We start from the raw sequence: 21,965 nt of genomic DNA on the forward strand, positions 1-21,965 counted from the left end.
CTTTTGCAACCTTCTGACAAGCAAACAGGGAAGCCAGATTCAATCAACAACCTGGTTACTACAACTGAGTTGGATGAGAACGGCGGCAGGGAAGTCTAATTAAATACTACTAATTGGACAACTACAGTGATTCACTTAACAAATGCAGCAAGGAAAGTTTTAAAATGGGTCCAAAAATCAATTTAAAAACTTCTCACTTCACAACCAAAATTTTAGGCTCCATTATGGTCATAAGTTGAGAACTATCTATACTGGTTGAAGAAGTCTGCAGCATTGATTTGAACAAAGATAACTGGATCTATAAAGGATCGCACATAAATTGCTACAATTTGTGCAAAGTATGGTATTTACAAATAATAAATCATGAATATTTATAGTCGTGATCAAACAATCATTCTTTTCAATATGACAAACACAGCAGAGCTATACTTTATTTTTACTATTTTTTTAAAAAAACTTGAGATAGCCAATCCTCTTCATGATCGCTCTGCTTCTCTCTGTGTTTGGCTGGCCCCAGGGGAAGAGCCTTCTCTGTGGCGGCCCCGGCCCTCTGGAACCAACTCCCCCCCGGAGATTAGAATTGCCCCCACCCTCCCTGTCTTTCATAAACTATTCAAGACTCATTTATACCACCAGGCATGGGGGAGTTGAGATAGCTCTTCCCCCTAGGCCATTACAAGTTATGCATGGTATGTTTGTGTGTATGTTTGGTTTTATAATAAGGGTTTTTAGTTGTTTTTATTATTGGATTGTACATGTTGTGTTTATTATTGTTGTTAGCCGCCCCGAGTCTGCGGAGAGGGCGGCATACAAATCCAATAAATTATTATTATTATTATTATTATTATTATTATTATTATTATTATTACTATCTGTTTTACACTATGCCAGTGTTACTACAGAGGTTAATCTGCAGTGGCACACTTCTCAATTAAAACAATTCTTGCTGTAGCACAATGTCTAAACCCAGGGATGGGCTACTGCCCAGATGCAGGGGAACGCAGTGAGGTAGCGAAAATGGAGCTCCACCCCAGAGCACCCGATTTGCACTGAAAGATGTTGAAAGAAAATGCAGGGCGTCCTGTATAAGCCACGGCCACAGTGTGAAGTAAAAATGTTGATAGCCCTTCACTGTCTAAACCCCAACCAATAGAAACATAGAAACATAGAAGACTGACGGCAGAAAAAGACCTCATGGTCCATCTAGTCTGCCCTTATACTATTTCCTGTGTTTTATCTTAGGATGGACATATGTTTATCCCAGGCATGTTTAAATTCAGTTACTGTGGATTTACCAACCATGTCTGCTGGAAGTTTGTTCAAAGGATCTACTATTCTTTCAGTGAAATAATATTTTCTCACGTTGCTTTTGATCTTTCCCCCAACTAACCTCAGATTGTGTCCCCTTGTTCTTGTGTTCACTTTCCTATTAAAAACACTTCCCTCCTGGACCTTATTTAACCCTTTAACATATTTAAATGTTTCGATCATGTTCCCCCTTTCCCTTCTGTCCTCCAGACTCTACAGATTGAGTTCATTAAATACAGATTGAGTTCATCAATCTCCCAAAACTATGCTCTCTGGTAATGTTGGAATGACAATTTTCCAAAACTGCAACCCGCCTGAATGGGCCGAGATAAATAGTTTGACAAAAACAAATTTTAATCTGCTAATCTTATTTCTTGCAGAAGTAAAACAACACTTCGTTGATACAAAATTATCATGCACAAAAAGAAAATCTGGAACAATATAATTGAAGACGTGGATTTCCAAACACCCCTGGACCAAAACTGTTTCCATCTTTGTATACATTGTGGGGATGAAGAATGTTATAGAACTAAAGAATCTGTGTTGTCAAAGATTGAGAAACACTGGCCTAACCAGCAGACTTAATTTTAGTCTTCCTTACTCCCAAATACTACACCAGTGATGGCGAACCTGTGGCACGGGTGCCATGCAGAACCATATCAGCTGGTACGCAAGCCATTTATTTATTTATTTTATTTGTTTTGTTTTGTCCAATACACAATAATACACAATGAGGGTTATAGAGGATATAATCAGGTATAATGTATTAAAGGGGGAATAGAGGAGAAAATAAAGGAGTAAAATATAACTATGAGAAAATAGCAGAAAAAGATATAGCTATAGAAGAGAAGATATATGAGATATGGGAGAGACTATAGGACAGGGGATGGTAGGAACTCTGGTGCACTTATGTACGCCCCATACTGACCTCTTAGGAACCTGTTGAGGTCAACCGTGGATATTCTAAGGGTAAAGTGTTGGGGGTTAGAGGATGATACTACAGAGTCCGGTAGTGAATTCCACGCTTCGACAACTCAATTACTAAAGTCATATTTTTTACAGTCAAGTTTGGAGTGGTTAATATTAAGCTTGAATCTGTTGTGGGCTCATGTGTTGTTGTGGTTGAAGCTGAAGTAGTCTTTGACAGGCAGGACATTGCAGCATATGATCTTGTGGGCAATACTTAGATCATGTTTGAGGCGTCTTAGTTCTAAGATTTCAAGACCCAGGATTGCAAGTCTAGTTTCGTAGGGTGTTCTGTTTCGAGTGGTGGAGTGAAGGACTCTTCTGGTGAAGTATCTCTGGACATTTTCAAGAGTATTAATGTCAGAAATGCGATATGGGTTCCAAACAGATGAGATATATTCTAGGATGGGTCTGGCGAAAGTTTTATAAGCTCTGGTAAGTAGTGTGAGATTGCCAGAGCGGAAACTACATAGGATTAGATTAACAACTCTTAAAGCCTTCTTGGCGATGTCGTGGCAATGGGCTTTAGCACTTAAGTCGTTAGTTATTAGTACTCCGAGGTCCTTGACCAAGTGGGGATTATCTGTGATAATTTGTTTATTTGGTTTGTATTTGGAGTTCTGATTCTTTTTGGCAATGTGAAGGACAGAGTATTTGCTGATTGAGATTTGGAGTTGCCATGTGTTAGTTGCCCTAACACAGCTCCAGTGTCCATGTGTGTGCTGGCTAGCTGATTTTTGGCTGGCACAGAGGCTCTGGGAGGGTGTTTTTGGCTTCCAGAGAGCCTCCAGGGGGATGGGGGAGGACGTTTTTACCCTGTCCCAGCTGCAGTGAAGCCTTTGGAGTCTGGGGAGGGCAAAATACGAGCCTACTGGGGCCACCAGAAGTTGGAAAACAGTCTGTTTCCGGCCTCCAGAGGTTCTCCAGGGGGTGGGGGAACCTGTTTTCACCCTCCAAAGGCACTGAATTATGGGTGTGGGCACTCGCGCATGCACAATAGCACATGCCCATGCTTTTTCAGCACCCGAGGGAAAAAAGGTTTGCCATCACTGTCCTACACTATGCCCCATTCTAAAGCACAAATGAGACAGAAATATTTCCTATGGAGTTCCCCAAACTGGACCCCAGTTTAAATCATTTCTAATTAGCCATGCTATTACAGACAGCCTCCATATACAATAGCAACATACCTAGACAAGATAAAATTACAAACAGAACAGCTTCCCTGAGCAGACTTCAGATCAGAAAATATTATTTTCTGATTATTATATTATTATCTTCAGAAAATATTATTTTACTGAAAGAGTAGTAGATCCTTGGAACAAACTTCCAGCAGATGTGGTAGATAAATCCACAGTAACTGAATTTAAACATGCCTGGGATAAACATATATCCATCCTAAGATAAAATACAGAAAATAGTATAAGGGCAGACTAGATGGACCATGAGGTCTTTTTCTGCCGTCAGACTTCTATGTTTCTATGTTTCTATCACAAGTAACATTTTCATGCTTTGCCTGCACATTTATATGTGGACTGTGTAGCTTTCCGTGGATGCCAATTCCTACAATATAAACCTAATAGGTACCTTCTTCAATTATATTTTTACTCTGGAACAAGATAAAATTTGTCTCTGGAACCTGACAATCTGCACAGATTTGTACCTTCACAGTTAGAGACTAAGAGAAAATGAAAAGAACAGACTGTTTTGGATTTAAATGATGGAAAGCTATTGTAATTATTATTTTTCATTCATAGCAGTATGGGTTGGCTCCTTAGGAAACTCCCAGTGTGTTTCTTTTTCGTTTTTGTTGTTGACAAGTTGCCCAGGGGCTCAAACGGAGTGATAAAGCAACACAGGCTCCGTTATTGGACGCCCCGGTTTCTATGGCAAATCCCTCCCATCACCTTGTGTGCTTCAGACTTTCACGAAAACATGCTCATTGCCATGCGACCACAGCAACAGGGCATTGTCATAACCTTTGCCTTTCACACCTGGTACTTTCCTCGAGCATTCCACTTTTAAGAAGCAAATAAAAACCATGTGCTCCTGTGGCCAAAGGAAAGATTTCTGTTGTTTGAGGAAGGGAGGGGCGGTGAAGTCATTTCTTAGACATATTGAATTAGCATTTCATCCATTGGGATACAGCGTAATGATTTGCAATCTGAATGCAGTAATAAGGGTAGGTTGTGGGGTTTTTTTGAAGGTTCCAAGTATGTAGAATGATTATTCCTAGTTTAGATCCCAGCAATCTTTGCCCAAAAAATTTCAGTGATGTTGTTCTGCCATATTTATTTATTTTATTTATTTATTATTTAGATTTGTATGCCGCCCCTCTCCGCATATCCATTTGAGAACATGCAATCTTCCCCCTACCCAGATCCTGTTCTGAAAATACCCTAAATGCTCGAAATGGACATCATGGTTTCCTGAACTAACCCAATATCTAAGCACTGAACCATAAATTAAAGAAAATAGTAGTTTTCACAAGACATGCAGAATCCATAACCTGTTCAACCACGTTTTAATCTAGAGGGGTGTAAACACAGCCTTACTCAGAGGAGAAAGGTGGAGGGGGAGCATGCACTCATCAGTCTGAAGTATGTCTGAATGCAGATGTGCACCAGAGGACATGATGGGGCTTTTCTTGAATGATGATTGTAGTCTTCAGAAAACAGAGTCCATAGTGTGTTCAACCATGTTTTTATCTAGAGCAGTGTAAACACAGCCTTACTCAGAGGAGGGGGGGAGAAAATTCACTTGTCAATCAGAAGCATGTCTGAATGCAGATGGGGCTTTTCTTGAAAGGTGGTTTCCGATGGGGTTTGTGATCGCATTTTTCTTGAAGGATGACTGCAGTCTTCAGAAGAGCAATGGAGTCTATAGCTACCATGTTTTAACCCAGAGTGGTGTAAACTCAGAAAGATAAGGAGGGGAGAGAGAAAGGGAGAGAAGAGGAAGAGGAGAGGGAAAAGGTGAGAGGGAGAATGCACTTGTCAATCAGAAGCATATATGAATGCAGATGTGCACCAGGGTATACGATGGGGAGCTTTTCTTGTGGGATGAGTCCAAAAGCCAAATGACTCCCTGGCTACCACGTTTTAGCCTACAGAGATGTAAACACAGCCTTACTCAGAGAAGACAAGAAAGGGGGGGGGAGAGAGAGAATGAGGGTGAGAATGAGAGGGTGAGAGACAGAGAGAATGAGAATGAGAGAGAGAATGAATGAATGACAGAAAGAGAATGAGAGGGAGAATGAGAGAGAGAGAGAGAGAATGAGAGAGAGAATGAATGAATGAGAGAAAGAGAATGAGAGGGAGAATGAGAATGAGAGAGAGAGAGAGAATGAGAGAGAGAATGAATGAATGAGAGAAAGAGAATGAGTGGGAGAATGAGAGAGAGAGAGAGAATGAGAGAGAGAATGAATGAATGAGAGAAAGAGAATGAGAGGGAGAATGAGAATGAGAGAGAGAGAGAGAATGAGAATGAGAGAGGATGAGGGAGAGAGAATGAGATAGAGAGAACGAATGAGAGAAAGAATGAGAATGAGAGAGAAAAAAAGAAAATGAGAGAAAAAGGGCGAATGGAAGAGAGAATGAGAGAAAGAGAATGGGGGAGAGAGAATGGGAGAGAAAGAGAGAATGAGATGGGGGAATGAGAATGAGAGAGAGAATGAGAAAGTGAGAAAATGAGAATGAGATAGAGAGAGTGAAATAGAGAGAAAGAATGAGAGAGAGAATGAGAGAAAATGAGAGGGGGGAATGAGAATGAGAGAGAGAATGGGAGACCTAGAGAATAATAATGAGAGGATGAGAGAGAGAGAGAGAAATGAGATGGAGAGAAAGAATGAGAATGATAAAATGAGAGAGAGAGAGAGTGAAAGAATGATAGAATGAGAGCGAGAATGAGAGCGATCGAGAGAATTAGATAGAGAGAATAAGAGAATTAGAGAGAGAGAATGCACTTGTCAATCAGAAACACGCCTGAATGCAGACGTCCATCAGCGACGGGGCTTTTCCTAAAGGAGGATTCCAACCCCACAAGAGCCGGGGCTACACCTCTCAGCTCCCCTGTCGGACCTCGGTGGCTAACTCGTGCTCCTTGCCTCCCCGCTCCCCGCAACCCGCGAACAGCCCTGCGCCCCGTAGCCAAAGCTGTCCCACACGCCGCTCTCCCTCCCCACTTTCCGGGGTTCGGGTCAGGTCCTCGGCACCCCCCTCCCGCCCGATTCACACTCACACGAAGGCGTGGTAGAGCAGCGCCCAGCCCCGCGGCCGCTCCAGCGCGTCGTAGATCAGAGTCTGGATCCGCCGGTACTTGACGTTGTTCCTCTTGACCGGCCGGCTCAGGGGCGTCTTAGCCAGCAAGCCGATGGCCGGCGTCGAGCGCCTCCCGCCGCCACCGCCGCCGCCGCCTTCCCTGCCTGTCCCTTCCAACAGCAGGGCTCCGTCCCGGTCCGCCCCGGCGGCTCCCAGAGCCAACGTGCCTTGCTCCAAGTCGCCGGCCGAAGCCAGCTCCCCTCCGGCCGCTTTGCTAACCAACACGCCGCCGGATACGGCCGGCCGGTTTTCCGCGGCCGGAGTTGCCTTGCGGGACTTCACGCCCATCTTACGGCCCTCGGCGTCTCGGCCCGTTTCTGCCCGGCTCCTTCGGGGTGAGAGAGAGCGGGAAGGCGAGGAGGAGGAGGAAGAGGAGGAGGAGGAGCGGCCGCGGGGGGGAGCCCCAGGCCATGGTCCGAGCTTCCCTCCTCCCGCCTCCTCCGCCGGGGCGGCGGGGGGTCCCCGGCGGCAGGGCGGGGCCCGGGGGGGAGAGGGAAGCCGCGCTCCCCCTGCCTCAGGGCTCCCGCCTCGCCTGAGGGGAGCATCAGCTCCGGCGGCAGGAGGAGAAGCAGGAGGGGGACAGCGGCGGCGGCATCACCATCAGCCACACCTGGACGAGCGGCCTGGCTCTCACCGAGGAGGAGGAGGAAGGAGGAGGAGGCGAGGAAGGCGGCGGCAGCATCGCGGGCTCCGGGACCAAACCGGTGTCTCGTCCCTCACCCCGCCCGCGGCCGCCAGCCGTGTCTCTCCCCCCCCCTCCCAAAACCTTCCTCACCACAATCGACAACGATGACAACGACGACGTCCCCCCTCAGCTCCGCCTCGCCGTCGGGCGTGGCCGCGCGCTGAATCGCATCTGTATGTGTGTGGGGAGGGTCTTTTTTGCGCGCGACGGACCTCCCCAACCCCTCCCGCCAAAAAAAAAATTCATCCCCTTTCCTCCCTTCGCCGCTTCCCTCAGGGTCGGGGTCAACTGAAGGGGGTCGTGGGTTTCCCTCTCAGCTCAGCCTCACCGTCCCGGGGGGTCTTTTATGCGGGCAGCGGACGCCCACCCCCGCCAAAAAAAAAATCCCATCCCTTTCCCTCCTTCACCGCTTCCCTCACTATCGGGGGAGTGGGGGAGGGGGAACTGAGGTGGGGGGCGCGAGAGGTTCCTCTCTCAGCTCCGCCTCACCATCCGGAGGGTCTTTTTTGCGGGCAGCGGACGCCCACCCCCACCCCGCCGCCAAAAAAAAATTCCATCCCTTTTCCTCCTTCGCCGTTTCCCTCAGGTGGGGGGGGAGGGCGAGCGAGGGAACTGGGGTGGGGGGGGCGTGGGGTTTCCCCACCGCCTACACACATACACAGAGAGAGAGAGAGAGAGAGGCACGCGCACGGTTATCCCCCGTCCCCCTTTTCGTCCCCTCAGGGAACGTCCCCTCAGGTCTAAGGCTGGCCCGAGGAAAGCCCCCCCCCCCCCTCCGGCAGGTTTGGCGGTGAGGGGATTCCTTGTCAGCCGTCTGCCGACCAGCTGGTTGCGAGAAAGGCGGGGGGGGGCGGTGAGGAAAGAAAAAAAAAGAGCCGGCCGGCGAAGGGAAGCACCAGACAGGCGGAGAAAACCGATGGGAGGGGGGACGCGGAAGAGCAGGTCGTGTGAATGGAGGTTGTCGGGAGGAGACGGGGAGCAGGGGAGAAACCCCCTTTGCCCCATTTAGGCAAGGGAAGACCACCACCCCTGCCGCCACTCGGGGCTTCTGGGATGGGCGTTTGGTCCCTCACTCTTCTCAGGTGGCTGGCGGTGGGAGATAACCTGTAGATAAATGCTTTCCCAAATTACAGGTTTTCCAGGTGGCGGCCCTAGTTGGAAGCATGGAAGGTGTCACACCTGTGAAGAGGTTGGTGATAAATTAATAGCTTGCCATACTCTCTAAAGAAGGCCTGATGTTTATGGGAACTTGGGAGGGGTGTTTTTCATGAGGGGACAGACGCACCCACAAAGCATTCTTTCGAGGGGTTCAAGGCCATCCTATGCCCACCCACCTGGGCGGAAGCAGAGGAAGGACGTGACACGCTGGCATAATCTGAATGGGCAACGTGACAAGTTTGCGGGTGGAGGGAGGGGGCAAGGGATGTGAACTTTTAAATGGGTGGGAAACTGAGATTCAGGTTTCCCACTGTGGGGGCCAGAATGGCTCCAGAAATAAATTGGAGTGGTACCTCTACCTAAGAACGCCTCTACTTAAGAACTTTTCTAGATAAGAACCAGGTGTTCAAGATTTTTTTTGCCTCTTCTTAAGAACCATTTTCTACTTAAGAACCTGAGCCCGGAAAAATTTCCCAGGAAATTTGAGAGAGGCACAAAGGCCCTGCCAGTTTCATGCCATTCCCCCTGGGTTTCTCTCTCTGGTGCAGTGTATGAGAGGCAGCCTCGTGTTGGGTGTATGGTGTATGGGAGGCGCATGCTCCTCGTCGCCACCTCAGAGTCCCTCTTTTTTTAAAAAAAAAAGCCTTAAATTTTGGATTTTTTTAATTCACCTCTCCTCACCTTCTTCCTTCGGCAGCGACTCTCCTCCTCCTCTTCTTCCTCCTCCTCCCACCCAAATTCCGAGCTTTTATTTCTTTCCTAATGGGTTTGCATGCATTAGGTCCCACAGAGTTGGCCTTCTCCGGTCCCGTCAACTAAACAATACCGGTTGGCGGGACCCAGGGGAAGGGCCTTCTCTGTGGTGGCCCCGACCCTCTGGAACCAGCTCCCCCCAGCGATTAGGACTGCCCCCACTCTCCTTGCCTTTCGTAAACTTCTTAAAACCCACCTCTGCCGTCAGGCATGGGGGAACTGAAACATCCCCCCTTGCCTATGTAGTTTTATGTATGGTATGTTTGTATGTATGCTTTTTATATAATGGGGTTTTTAGGTTTTTTAATGTAAAATTGTTATTTTAGACTTTGATATTAGATTTGTCATTATAGATTGTTTTTTATCACTGTTGTGAGCCGCCCCAAGTCTGCGGAGAGGGGCGGCATACAAATCTAATTATTATTAATAATAATAATAATAATAATAATAATAATAATAATAATAATAATAATAATTTGCTTTTACATTGATTCTTGTGGGAAAAATTGCTTTTTCTTAAGAATGTTTCTACTTAAGAACCCGGTCACGGAACGAATTAAGTTCATAGGTAGAGGTACCACTGTACTTTGACTCAGACTCTACTTGGAACCTCGACATTAGGAGGTAGTCCTCGAGTTACAATCACCAACCAGCCCGAAATTAATGTTGCTAAGGAGCAAAACATTTGCTAAGCCGGTTTGCCCCACTGGGCGATTTTTCTTGCCACTTTCTCGCCCGTTAGGTGAATCGCTGCTGTTGTTACGTGAGTCACACGGTGGTTTAATTCCCCATTGATTGTCGGAAGGTCTCAAAAACTGATGCCATAGAAACATAGAAACATAGAAACATAGAAACATAGAAGACTGACGGCAGAAAAAGACCTCATGGTCCATCTAGTCTGCCCTTATACTATTTCCTGTATTTTATCTTACAATGGATATATGTTTATCCCAGGCATATTTAAATTCGGTTACTGTGGATTTACCGACCACGTCTGCTGGAAGTTTGTTCCAAGGATCTACTACTCTTTCAGTAAAATAATATTTTCTCATGTTGCCCTCATGATGCCATGACTACCACCATCACCCATAGGGCGCTCCAACCGTCCTAAATAGGAACTGCTTGCCAAAGTGTCTAAATTTGGATTGCTTGACCACGAAGATGCTGCAGCCGTAGTAAGTATGAAACTTACTCTTCTTGCCTTTCCTAAGCTCCTTAAAACCCACCTCTGCCGTCAGGCATGGGGGAACTGAGATATTCTTTCCCCCTAGGCTTCTACAATTTATGCCTGTTTGGTTTTATAATAAGGTTTTTTAGTTGTTTTGGTATTGGATTGTTACATGCTGTTTTTTATCACTGTTGTTAGCCGCCCCGAGTCCACAGAGAGGGGCAGCATACAAATCTAATAAATAAATAAATAAAACATTTTGAATAGTCATTATTTTTTTTATTTTATTTTTTTTTATTTATTCAATTTTTATTATGCCACCCTTCTCCTTAGACTTGGGCGGCTTACAGCATGCCAGCAATAGCACTTTTAAACAGAGCCAGGCTATCGCCCCCACAATCCGGGTCCTCATTTTACCCACCTCGGAAGGATGGAAGGCTGAGTCGACCTTGAGACGATGATGAGATTTGAACCACTGACCTGCAAATTTAGCAGTCAGTTTTAGTGGCCTGCAGTACTGCACTCTACTCACTGCGCCACCTCGGCTCATGAACTGTTGTAAGTTGAGGACTATGTATACCACCTACTGCATCTGTTTGGGCTTCCTGGGGTCAAAAGTGGCTCCCCCCCTTCTTGGAAGGTGGGATTTTTAGGGGAAGTCAAAAAATTAAGTCTCCTTGGAGTGAGATAGGTCCTGCTGACCACATGGACGCATCCTGCTGTTTTCTGAGCCAGATGGGTCTAGTTCTCAACCTGGGGGTCGGAAACCCTTTGGAGTTCGAACGGCCGTTTCACAGGGGTCATCTAAGACCATGGGAAAAGACGAATTTCCCTTGGTGTTAGGAACTAAAGCTTCTATTCTGGCTCCTTGGAACGTATTTTTACAATCTGACCAATCAGGCATTTACAGTGGGAGTGTCCCTCTGACCTTCCTGCCAATCAGCTTGAAGCTCTGTTGGGAGAATTGGCACAAGACTTATGGTTAGGGGTCACCACAACATGAGGAACTGTATTAAGGGATCGCGGCATTAAAAAGATTGAGAATCACTGATAGTCCTGGATTTACAGCCATTTCATTTTTTAACTGTTCAAAGTTACAACGGCACAGAAAAAAAGTGACTTATGAATGGTTCTCTCATCTTGCGACCGTTACCACATCCCCCATGGTCACATGTTCAAAATTCAGGTGATGGAAACTGGCATGTGTTTATGACAGTTGCATGAGGTCACATGATCGCCATTTGTAACCTTCCCAGCGAGTTTCTGATAAGCAAAGTCAAAATGGTTTCATCTTAGCTTGGCACACACCTGGAGGAGAATAATAGTCATGTGCAAATGCTGTTTTGTTGGTTTTTAATTTGGCATTCCACACAATCATTCCTCAGTGTTTGGTGAACAAACTAGGCCTATTGGGGTTTTTTAAAATAATAATAATAATTATTATTATTATTATTATTATTATTATTATTATTATTATTAGAATAGAATAGAATAGAATAGAATTTTATTGGCCAAGTGTGATTGGACACACAAGGAATTTGTCTTGGTGCAGATTCCCCAGAGCATGAAGCCTGGGTAACATGGATAGTAATTCAAAAACCTAGATAGGTTAAGCTTCCAGAAAAGAAGGTAGAGGGAAGACCTAATAGTTGTCCTCAAGTACCTGAAGACATGTCATGTCATGTTGCATTGGGATTGGACTTGTTCCCAGAGGTGGGCTGCTAAGGTGGAATGGTGATGTGTGTTCACCCCTGTGGTTCTGAGTGCTGGTGGACTCCAGCGCAATTATGCTACTGCACCTGGGCAGGTAGCAAGATTGCCCACGGACAGGCAGGTGCGCCCATGTTTCAGCATGGTTTTTTGCTTCCACGTGCACAGAAACATGGGTGCACTTGCATGTCCATGTGCAGTTTTGCTACCTGCCCAGGTGCAGTAGCATAATTGCGCTGGAATCCGCTAGCACTCAGAGCCATGGGAGCGAGCAAATGTCACAGTTCCACCATAGCAGCCCCCCTTTGTTTGTTCCAGATAGTAAGATTAAAATTAATGGGTTAAGGGACATGGATTAGGAAGAACATTTTGAAGAGCAGTCAAGTGAGTTGAAGAGGTTAGTGCATAGAAGGGCTACTTGATCTTCACTGGAGGACTTCAAACAGAAGTTGGATAGTAATCTACTAGGGATAGCATCATGAATCTCGCAGCATGCAGGGGCTTGGACTTGTTGACCTCAAAGTTCTCTTCCAGTTCTATGATAAACCTGGATTTGTGTTAAACCATAATCCATATTATGGTTTAGCCAAGTGTGTGAAAGTGGTCACTGAGCTGGATCATTAGCTCACCTATGCAGCACTACAATGGATCCTAAGTATCTCAAACTTTTTCTATTTGATGTGTCTATCTATCTATCTATCTATCTATCTATCTATCTATCTATCTATTTATTGGATTTGTATGCCGCCCCTCTCCGGAGACTCGGGGCGGCTAACAGCAACATACACACCATGCATAGAATTGTAAAGGCCTAGGGGGAAGAGGGTCTCAATTCCCCCATGCCTGACGGCAGAGGTGGGTTTTAAGCAGCTTACGAAAGGCAAGGAGGGTGGGGGAAATTCTAATCTTTGGGGGGAGTTGGTTCCAGAGGGCCGGGGCCGCCACAGAGAAGGTTCTTCCCCTGGGTCCCGCCAAGCGACATTCTTTAGTTGACGCGACCCGGAGAAGATCCACCCTGTGGGACCTAACTGGTCGCTGGGATTCGTGCAGCAGAAGGCGGTCCCTGAGATAATCTGGTCCGGTGCCATGAAGGGCTTTATAGATCATAACCAACACTTTGAATTGTGACCGGAAACTGATCGGCAACCAATGCAGACTGCGGAGTGTTGGTGTAACATGGGCATATTTGGGGAAGCCCATGATTGCTCTCGCAGCTGTGTACTGCACTGTCTAACAAGGACTCAGGGCTGAAATCAAGATCTATGATCCACTAGCTCTTTCCCCCTAAAATACTTAAATCTGTGTAAGCTAGATATGCATTATGCAAGCTGGATACATTTCTTGGACAGTCAGGAAATCACGCAATTCCTTGGACCGCAGCTTCTATGCTCGTGTCTAAGTGGTGCTATCAAATAGCTCAGAGGATGAAGCAGAGATGAGAAAAGAGAAGCGAACAAGAACTGTTGCTCTCCTCAAGATCAATAGATGGTCTCCTGCCAACTTCTCATGGCTGCCAGATGGCAAAGAAAATTGGAGCATGATGTAGGCTTTCCCCCGTGCTCTCAGCCAAGTCTTAATTGACTTTCATCTTTTTGGTTTTTCCTGTTTCGAAATAACAGATGGCCATCCCACGCCAAAATGATGAACTTAGGTTTGGTTGGGGGAGATGAAGGGCGCAAGGTTGATTTCTCTCAAAGTGATTATTATTATTAAGACTTTGCCACTATGAAATTCCCTTGCTTGCCCCATCCCCCCCCCCTTTTTAAAAAATACTGAATCTGAGAATTGTGCAGCATAGAGCAGTGATTTTCAACCTTTTTTGAGCCGCGGCACATTTTTTACATTTACAAAATCCGTGGGCACATCACCAACCGAAATGACACAAAATGACACTCTAAGACACTCTCCTCTCTTTTTCCATCCCTGTCTCCTCCCCCCCCCCTGGTGTGTGTGTGTGTGTGTATACACACTCTTGAACCATTTCCAAAAACAGGTGAGGGGTGGGTTTTTCTCTCTCTTATTCTTTGGGTGATTTTTATATATGCTTTAAATTAAGTCACTTCTCTCTCTCTCTCGTTTCTCTCTCTTTCCTCTCATTCTCTGTCTCAATCATTTTCTCATTTCTCTTTTTTTCTCCCCTTTTTGCTCCTCTCTCTCTCTCTCCCTTCCTCTCATTCTCTCTCTCTCTCTTGCTTTATTTCTCTCTCTCTTTTTCTTTCTCTCTTGCTTTCTCTCTCTCTTGCTTTCCTTCTTTCTCTCTCTCTTGATTTATTTCTCTCTCACTCTCTTTCTCTCTCTCTTTCACCTTCTCTCTCTCTCTTGCTCTTAGCAAAAAGTTGTGGGACCGGAACCTGAGCTTCCTTCTTTGCGGCACACCTGACTATGTCTCGCGGCACACTAGTGTGCCACGGCACACTGGTTGAAAAACACTGGCATAGAGAAATGACTATCAAAGCTACCAAAACCAGGACCGGATTGGTACGTAGGTCAATCCATAGAATTTTTCTTCTTTCTTTCTTTTTTCTTCTTTTTATTCATTTTGAATACAGTGTATTGTCAGGGTATATCGAAATAGAATAGAATATAATTCTTTATTGGCCAAGTGTAATTGCACACGCAAGGAATTTGTCTTTGGTGCATATGCTGTCAGTGTACATAAAAAGATAAGGTACATTCATTAAACTCTAACCACTCATAAAATCTATTTCATATCAATTAATATTCTGTGTCATCTTTGCCTTTTATTTTTAAAGTCAGTCTGTCCATCGCAGCACAATCTAAGATTTTCTGAATTACATCCTCATCTGATGGAGGGACTCATTTTTCAAATCCTTGCTGCTGTCAGTACATACAAAACTAAATATGTAGTTCCGTTATCATAACCCTTTGGGATAATACCCAACAAACATATTTCTGGTTTCAAGTGTATACATTGCTTAATCCTCTTTTCCAACCAAGTACAGTACAGTGTTCCCTCGCTTTTCGCGGGGAATGCGTTCCGAAACCGCCCGCGAAAGTCGAATTTCCACAAAGTAGAGATGCAGAAGTAAATGCATTATTTTTGGCTATGAACAGTATCACAAGCCTTCCCATAGCACTTTAAACCCCTAAATTGCAATTTTCCATTCCCTTAGCAACCATTCAGATTATTACTCACCATGTTTATTTATTAAAGTTTATTAAAAAAAATATTTATTAAAGGCAGACAAAAGTTTGGCGATGACATATGACGTCATCGGGTGGGGAAAATCATGGTATAGGAAAAAAACCCGCAAAGTATTTTTAATTAATATTTTTGAAAAACCGTGGTATAGACTTTCCGCGAAGTTCGAACCCGCGAAAATCAAGGGAACACTGTATATATTTTCTTTCAAGATTTTCTTGCTGTCCATCACATAGTAAATCCCTGGGGTCTGGTTATATTTCCAATCCATTGCATTAAAGACCACAAGGGAATATAGACTGACAGAGATGCTATCATCTGTTCTGCGTGGCTAATGGCAGTTAGCCACCCACAAGTCCAGAATTAAATCAAACACACGGCAATTGAATCAAGAAAGTCTCTTTTATGTACAGAGGCTAAAACACCTGCTTAAAATGCAAAACCAATTACTGTTTTACAAGTCCCAAAAGGTTACAGTTACTCACACCAAAAGTTCACTTGACATGCTGAGGCTAGTGCCAGAGCAGAGGAGTGATTTATTTATCAATGAAGTCAGAGTTCCACACTCCAATTCCGCACAGCCTTTTTTGGCTTGAATGTCACAGAGTTCACAGAAATCCCAAAACAGAAAGCAAACCACGCTGCTCAATTTTCTTTCTTCTTCCAAAACATTAACGATAAATACCCACACCCAGCACTCCAACCCTCCCTTATTTATCAGGGTTTCAGCAGCATAATTAAACTCAGAACAGCTGCACTCCATTATCTATTTTTATGCCTGCGCAGCTGTTCCTGCATTCCCAAAATCCTGCGCAAGCGGGGATTCAAGATAGGGTTATTCATGACGTCTTCCCCTTCTGAGTCCGCGGACCCTCTAGCTGGGGGACTAGCTGGTGGGCTGGCTGCACACATTCCCCTGTCTGTCTCTTCCTCCTCACTGCCTTCCTCTGCTTGTGATTTAGCTTCACTCTCTGAGGCAGCTGGCAACCAGACTGGTCTTCTATAAACAAGAGGATTCTATCCCTCTGTTAATGCAGCCTAGAACTGTGTTGGCTTTTTTGGCAGCTGCTGCATATTGCTGGCTCATATTTAAATGATTGTCCACTAGGACTCCAAGATCCCAGTCAGAGTTACTACTGTTGATTAGTGTTGGGCGAACCCATTGAAGTTCGGGTACGACGGGTTCGGATGAACTTGATGTCGGAGTTCGGGTAGGTTCGCCGAACCCGAACCCCAACACCTCTGACCTGGCGGGAGGCGAAGCGCTGGGCGGCAGGTCAGGCTCCGGGTCTGGAGTCGCCCCTCCTGCCCCCCAAGCCGACTGGGCGGCTTCAGCCTCAGAGCCCTCCCCGCCTCCCCCTCCCGCCCACCGCGGTGTTCAAGCGATCGCCGAACCTGAACACAGACTTCTGGAAAAGTCCAGGTTCAGGTTCGGTATGCCGAACCCCACAAAGTTCAGCGCGGACCCGAACTATGCAAGTTCGATTCGCCCAACACTACTGTTGAGCAATGTACCACACTTGTACCTGTGCATTTGAATAAAAGATTTAATAAAAGGTGGATCCAAACATTAGGCCAGATCACTCTCCTGGTCTCTGCTCAAGGGTGACGTAACATTCTGTGAAGCCCATTATTATTATTTTTTTGTAAAAAAAAACAACCATATTTTATGGCCTGATTGGCTATATTTATTTATTTACTTACTTACTTACTTATTTATTTAAATTTCTATGTTATTAGATTAACATATATCACCATCAGAAATACTTAAAAAGCAGCTGTGTTTATTTTCTCAGGCCTTCAAAATGAAGAAAAGCCTGTTTGATTGCAGTGCAAGAGGTTATTATCCTACATTTGTGAGACCCCGGCCCCTCTCCTCGATTGATTAAGAATCTGTTCTCAACAATTTACAGCTGCGGTGGGTATTGATCTTTGGCAGCTGTTTCACGGATCGGCCAATTTATTGGTTCCATTTCTTTGTGTAATCTCAGAAGGCCTAAGATGGCCACCTCGTTTATCTTGATGGATTTGTGCTTTTTCTGTTTTCACGGCTGTTACTAAGATAAGAACAATTCCCGATAGTAGAACAAAGGTGGGGGGATATTTATGTTTATATTCAGGCCTGGGCAAAGATAGCTTTCCACTCTATCTCCGGTTCCAGAAGGCTCTTGCTTTCATAGGCGGCTGCGAAATTCACAAAACACAAGCTTTATTGATTTATTTATTAAAAAAATGCATACTGCTGTCCGTCAGCCCAAGAGGAACACTGGGCTGCAAACAAAATAAAGCCGTTGAAAATAATGAACTGGGTTGAGGCCGCAATAAAACTCTTGCGTCCGTCCATCCGCCAGCCAGCGGTATCGCTTCTATCAACGCTCCGTGTTTAGTGCCGGGGAGGGAATAGCATTAGCTGACTCTGTGTATCATCTTACCAAAATAAGAACAAACCACACCGTAGAGCATAGCAGCTGTGATACAGAGGAGGCCAGACGTGACCTTGGAGCAGGAATGCAGGAGCAGCAGAAAGAAATTTTAACAAGACTCCACATTGGTACAAAGAAGAATGGAGGGAAGATAAATATTATTGGGCTTTCAAGGATTTTGAAACTACAAGTAGTCCTGGACGTACGACCACAGGGGAGCTCAACCAGTAGTGGGTTCCTACTGGTACATATAAGGACGCTGCACCAGTAGTAAAAGTTGAGTTTGCTCGCTCAGCTTTGGGTATCCAGTGGGCGCAAATGGGTGGCCCAGCAACTCTGAAATTTTTGTGTTATTATGCACAATATTTTTAATTTCTTGGTTTCTCCCCCCCCCCCCACTTCTTGTGCCATGCCTTTTTTTAGAACAGCCGCCCGAATTCAGGAACTGTGCTGTGTTTCTCCAAGCTGTTCAGGAAGAACTGCCATCTAAATCATCAGAATGCAAAATGCTTTATATAAATGGGGAATACATTTCTGGGGGGCAGATTCTGCCTATTAAAAACATGAGAGAAGCCCTGTTGCATTTTTATGAAGGGACCTTTAGCCTGGCTTTCTTTTGGCCAATTTAGTGTTTCCGACAGTCCTTTCCTTTTGATTGGTACCTCTTTTTCAAGAACATGGGGGACCAGGGGTGGGCAGCAGGCAGGACGGGGTGGAACACAGTTCCACCGGCCGAAATGAAGATGCGTGCACAGCTCCAGCTGATCGGTGACTATCATTTCCTGGATTAGGGGTCTTGGCTTGGCCCTCCTTTTTTTCCCCTGCTGCTGCATCTGCCCTCCTTGCTTTTTTCCTCTTTCCTCCTTCCTGCCCTCGGATGAGCTTCCCTCTCTCCTGCCAGGATCCCCTCCAGCCTCATGCGGCCACCTCCCGCCTGAGGTGCAAGCAGAAGGCGTGGGTGGAAGCAGCGCTGGCAGCATTTATGCTTCTGGCAGAACCCGTTCGCCTAGTTATGGAGCCTGAGGTGGGGGGGAGAGCGTGGGAAACGCGAAGCAAATTATCACCCCAGAGAGCGACACTTGTAAGGTTGTAAGTCAAGGACTTAACAGTTCACTTGAATGATGGCGATCGTTCAAGCCACTCCCACCTGATCTCATGACCGGTAAGCCACCCCTTCCCAATCACATGACCATTAAGCCACACCCACAAAATAAGCCACATCCACAGTGTGGCAGTAAAAATTTTGGCTGCCCATTACTGGAGGCAATACCTCTATCCCCTGGTTTCAGGAACATCATTTAAGGATCTCCATTTGAAAATGTACCATATTTTCGGACTATAAGACACTCCAAGTCCTTGGAGAGGGGGAGCATATAAAACAAACAAACAAGGAAATGACTGAATGAATTAATAAGATGCACTCAAATCTCTTTCCCTGGTGAAGGGATTTTTTTCTGTATGGTGATGGTACACTTTATGCTTTCTGTTTGTTTTGTGTAAAATTCTAAAAAATCAATAAAAATAATTTTTTTTCAAAAAAATCTCTTTCTTTCCTTCTTTCTTTCTTTCCTCTTTTTTTCTGCAGAATAAACTTAGAACCCTGACACAAAAAAACACAACCTAAAATCATCTGCTACAATGTCCTTCCTGTCAACGACTACTTCAGCTTCCACCACAACAGTACACGAGCACACAACAGATACAAACTTAAAGTAAACCACTCCAAACTCGACTGCAGCAAATACAACTTTAGTAACCGAGTAGTTGATGCATGCAACTCACTACCTGACTCTGTAGTATCATCACCTAACCTCCAGAACTATACCCTTAGACTATCCACTTCACGTGATTCCTAAGAGGTCAGTAAGGGTTGTGCATAAGTGCACCAGAGTGCCTTCCGTCCCCTGTACTAATGTTTCTCTCTTACTAGTATCATGTATATAAATATTATTATATCTCTCTATACCACCAATACGTACGTGACAAAACAAAATAAATAAAAAGGTCTTGTTTAATAAGAAGATAGCAATGATTATATCTCCCACAAAGTTTAAGGATTGGAAATAACAACTGAGAATAGAAGTGAGTGGAATACATTAAGGCTATTAATCAGAATACTCTGAAGTTATGACATTTCTAAACAAGCAGAATGATTAGATTAGAATGTGACAACAGAACAAAGGGCCCTCGTTCTACGTTCAAGCTTAGCCAAATGGAAAAATTTCACGGTTGCCCACTCTAGAAGACCATGGGACAGGGATGGGCTCCTATGGGTATGGTCAGAACCGGTAGAAATTTTTTAATTTTTTTTCTTTTTCCCTCCTTCTGGGCTCTGGGTATGTTTTTCCTATTGCAGTAAATGAGGTTGAATGGGTATAATTTTAGAAGAGCTGTGTGTGTACATACACATATAGTTTATATAGTAGATAATGTACATTTTTCTGTGCTTGTATGTAATATGTATGTACACATATGGCATATATACATAGAATTAAAGCGTATATTTTGGATGTTCAGTAATAGTAAATATGTAGGAAAATTGTATCTTTTGGGGGCGAGGAGAGGCCAGGCACCCTAACCCAAACCCTTGACGTGAGTGATGTCAAGTTGGCCACCTTTAAGCCAGTCACATGACCTTTAAGCCATGCCCGGTCACATGATTGTCAAGCCACTCCCACCTGGTCACATGGCCAGCAAGCCACACCCACAAAATGATCCACATCCACAGTGTAGTAGTCAAATTTTTTTGCAGCCCTTCACTGCCAAGGGGGCATAAATTAAAACCAGCTACCCCCGGAGACCCATAGTGCCCCCACCCTGCTAACATGTGGCCCTTGATTAAATGAGGTATTATCTAAATCCAGCCATAAGAGATTTGTATGGTTTCTTCTTAATGGCTTTTATATTATCTTTTAAACTGTTGTTTAGATATTGTTCTTATTGTTGTAAGCCGCCTTAGGGCAACGATGGGAAACCTTTTTTCCCTTGAGTGCCGAAAGAGCATGTGCATGCACTATTGCGTATGCGTGAGTGCCCACGCCCATAATTCAATGCCTGGGGCATAGTTCCCTCTAAGCTGAGCAGTGAGCAATCGCTCACTTAAAAATCATCATCAACTCAGAGTTTTTCAAACCTACCCAGAAGCCGAGAGGGAAAGAGTGAGAGGGAAGGAGAGAGAGAGGAAGAGAGAGAAACAGATAGAAAAAAGAGAGGAAGGAAAAGAAAAAGAAAAAGAATGGGAGTAAGGAAGAGAGAAAGAAAATCAAAATCTAGTTTGAAACTAGCTCAACTATTTAAGTGGCATTTTGATATTGATAGAGTTGCCCTATTATGAGCTCACTGTTATAGACACACAGTACAGTATTTTATTTTGAAATTCTCTGAGGCAAAACAGGGTGGGTTTTTTGTTTGTTTGTTTGTTTGTTTGTTTGTTTGTTTGTTTGTTTGTTTGTTCGTTCGTTCGTTCGTTCGTTCGTTCATTCATTCATTCATTTATTTATTTATTTATTTATTTATTTATTTAATTAATATTTCTGTGCCGCCCAGTCCCGAAGGCACTACCGCTCAGACACTATACTTTTCCGCCCACCCCCCCAAAAAATTAGAGGGAACACTGGCCTGGGGAGGTCAAAAACAGCTTCTCCCATCCCCCAGAGGCCCTCTGGAGGCCAGAAATGGCCTGTTTCCCAACTTCTGATGGGCCCAGTAAGCTCGTGTTTCACCCTCCCCAGTCTCCAGAGGCTTCCTTGGAGCCAGGGGAGGGTAAAAATTCCCTCCCTCTTCCCAGCGTAGGCTCTCTGGAAGCCAAAAACACCCTCCTAGAGCCTCGGTGCAAGCCAAAAATCAGCTGGCCAGCACACACATGCACGTTGGAGCTGAGCTAGAGCAACAGCTTCCTTGCCAGCAGATATGGCTCGGCGTGCCACCTGTGGCACCGGTGCCATAGGTTTACCATCACTGCCTTAGGGAGTCTGGCTGCATATAAATCAAATAAATATATAACAAATGAATAAAACTGGCCTCCTCTAATTGCTGAGATCTTGTCCACCATGACAGCAAGGCTGTACATGTTGTTTTGGACCAAATTAAGGAAATATTGGGTCTGTTCCCTGGCTTTAGTTCCCAACTAACCAAGGGCCAAAATACCGTGTTTTTCAGACTATAAGACACACCTTTTTACCCCAAAAAGAGGGAGAAAATTTGGGTGCATCTTATACACCAAAGGCAGGCCCACCCTCACCCTTTGGCATCTGCCTCCCAGCAATTTACCTCCTTGCAGCAAACAGAACAGAGCCTGTTAAACCAAGCAACC

General features: G+C 44.9%; 1 protein-coding gene and 1 long non-coding RNA gene across 3 annotated transcripts in view; one reads left to right on the plus strand and one right to left on the minus strand.

Annotated features, from left to right (window-relative positions):
* The window catches only part of KCNQ3 (potassium voltage-gated channel subfamily Q member 3), a 212,847-nt gene extending 205,709 nt beyond the window's left edge, over positions 1-7,138 (minus strand). The window contains exon 1 of one of the 2 annotated variants that reach the window (XM_070748310.1): positions 6,514-7,138. In XM_070748310.1, the coding sequence (XP_070604411.1) occupies positions 6,514-6,881 (368 nt within the window). In that variant the 5' untranslated portion in view covers positions 6,882-7,138. The remainder of the gene's footprint in view (positions 1-6,513) is intronic. The other variant, XM_070748309.1, reaches the window with a different exon arrangement.
* Positions 7,047-19,194, plus strand: LOC139165223 (uncharacterized). The gene is made up of 5 exons (XR_011558763.1): positions 7,047-7,451; positions 8,412-8,467; positions 10,144-10,364; positions 14,397-14,545; positions 17,027-19,194. It is a non-coding gene; the product is annotated as an uncharacterized lncRNA (long non-coding RNA).
* The last annotated feature ends 2,771 nt before the right edge of the window (positions 19,195-21,965 follow it).

Source organism: Erythrolamprus reginae, chromosome 3 (genome assembly GCF_031021105.1).
Source record: "Erythrolamprus reginae isolate rEryReg1 chromosome 3, rEryReg1.hap1, whole genome shotgun sequence".
NCBI lineage: Eukaryota > Metazoa > Chordata > Lepidosauria > Squamata > Dipsadidae > Erythrolamprus > Erythrolamprus reginae.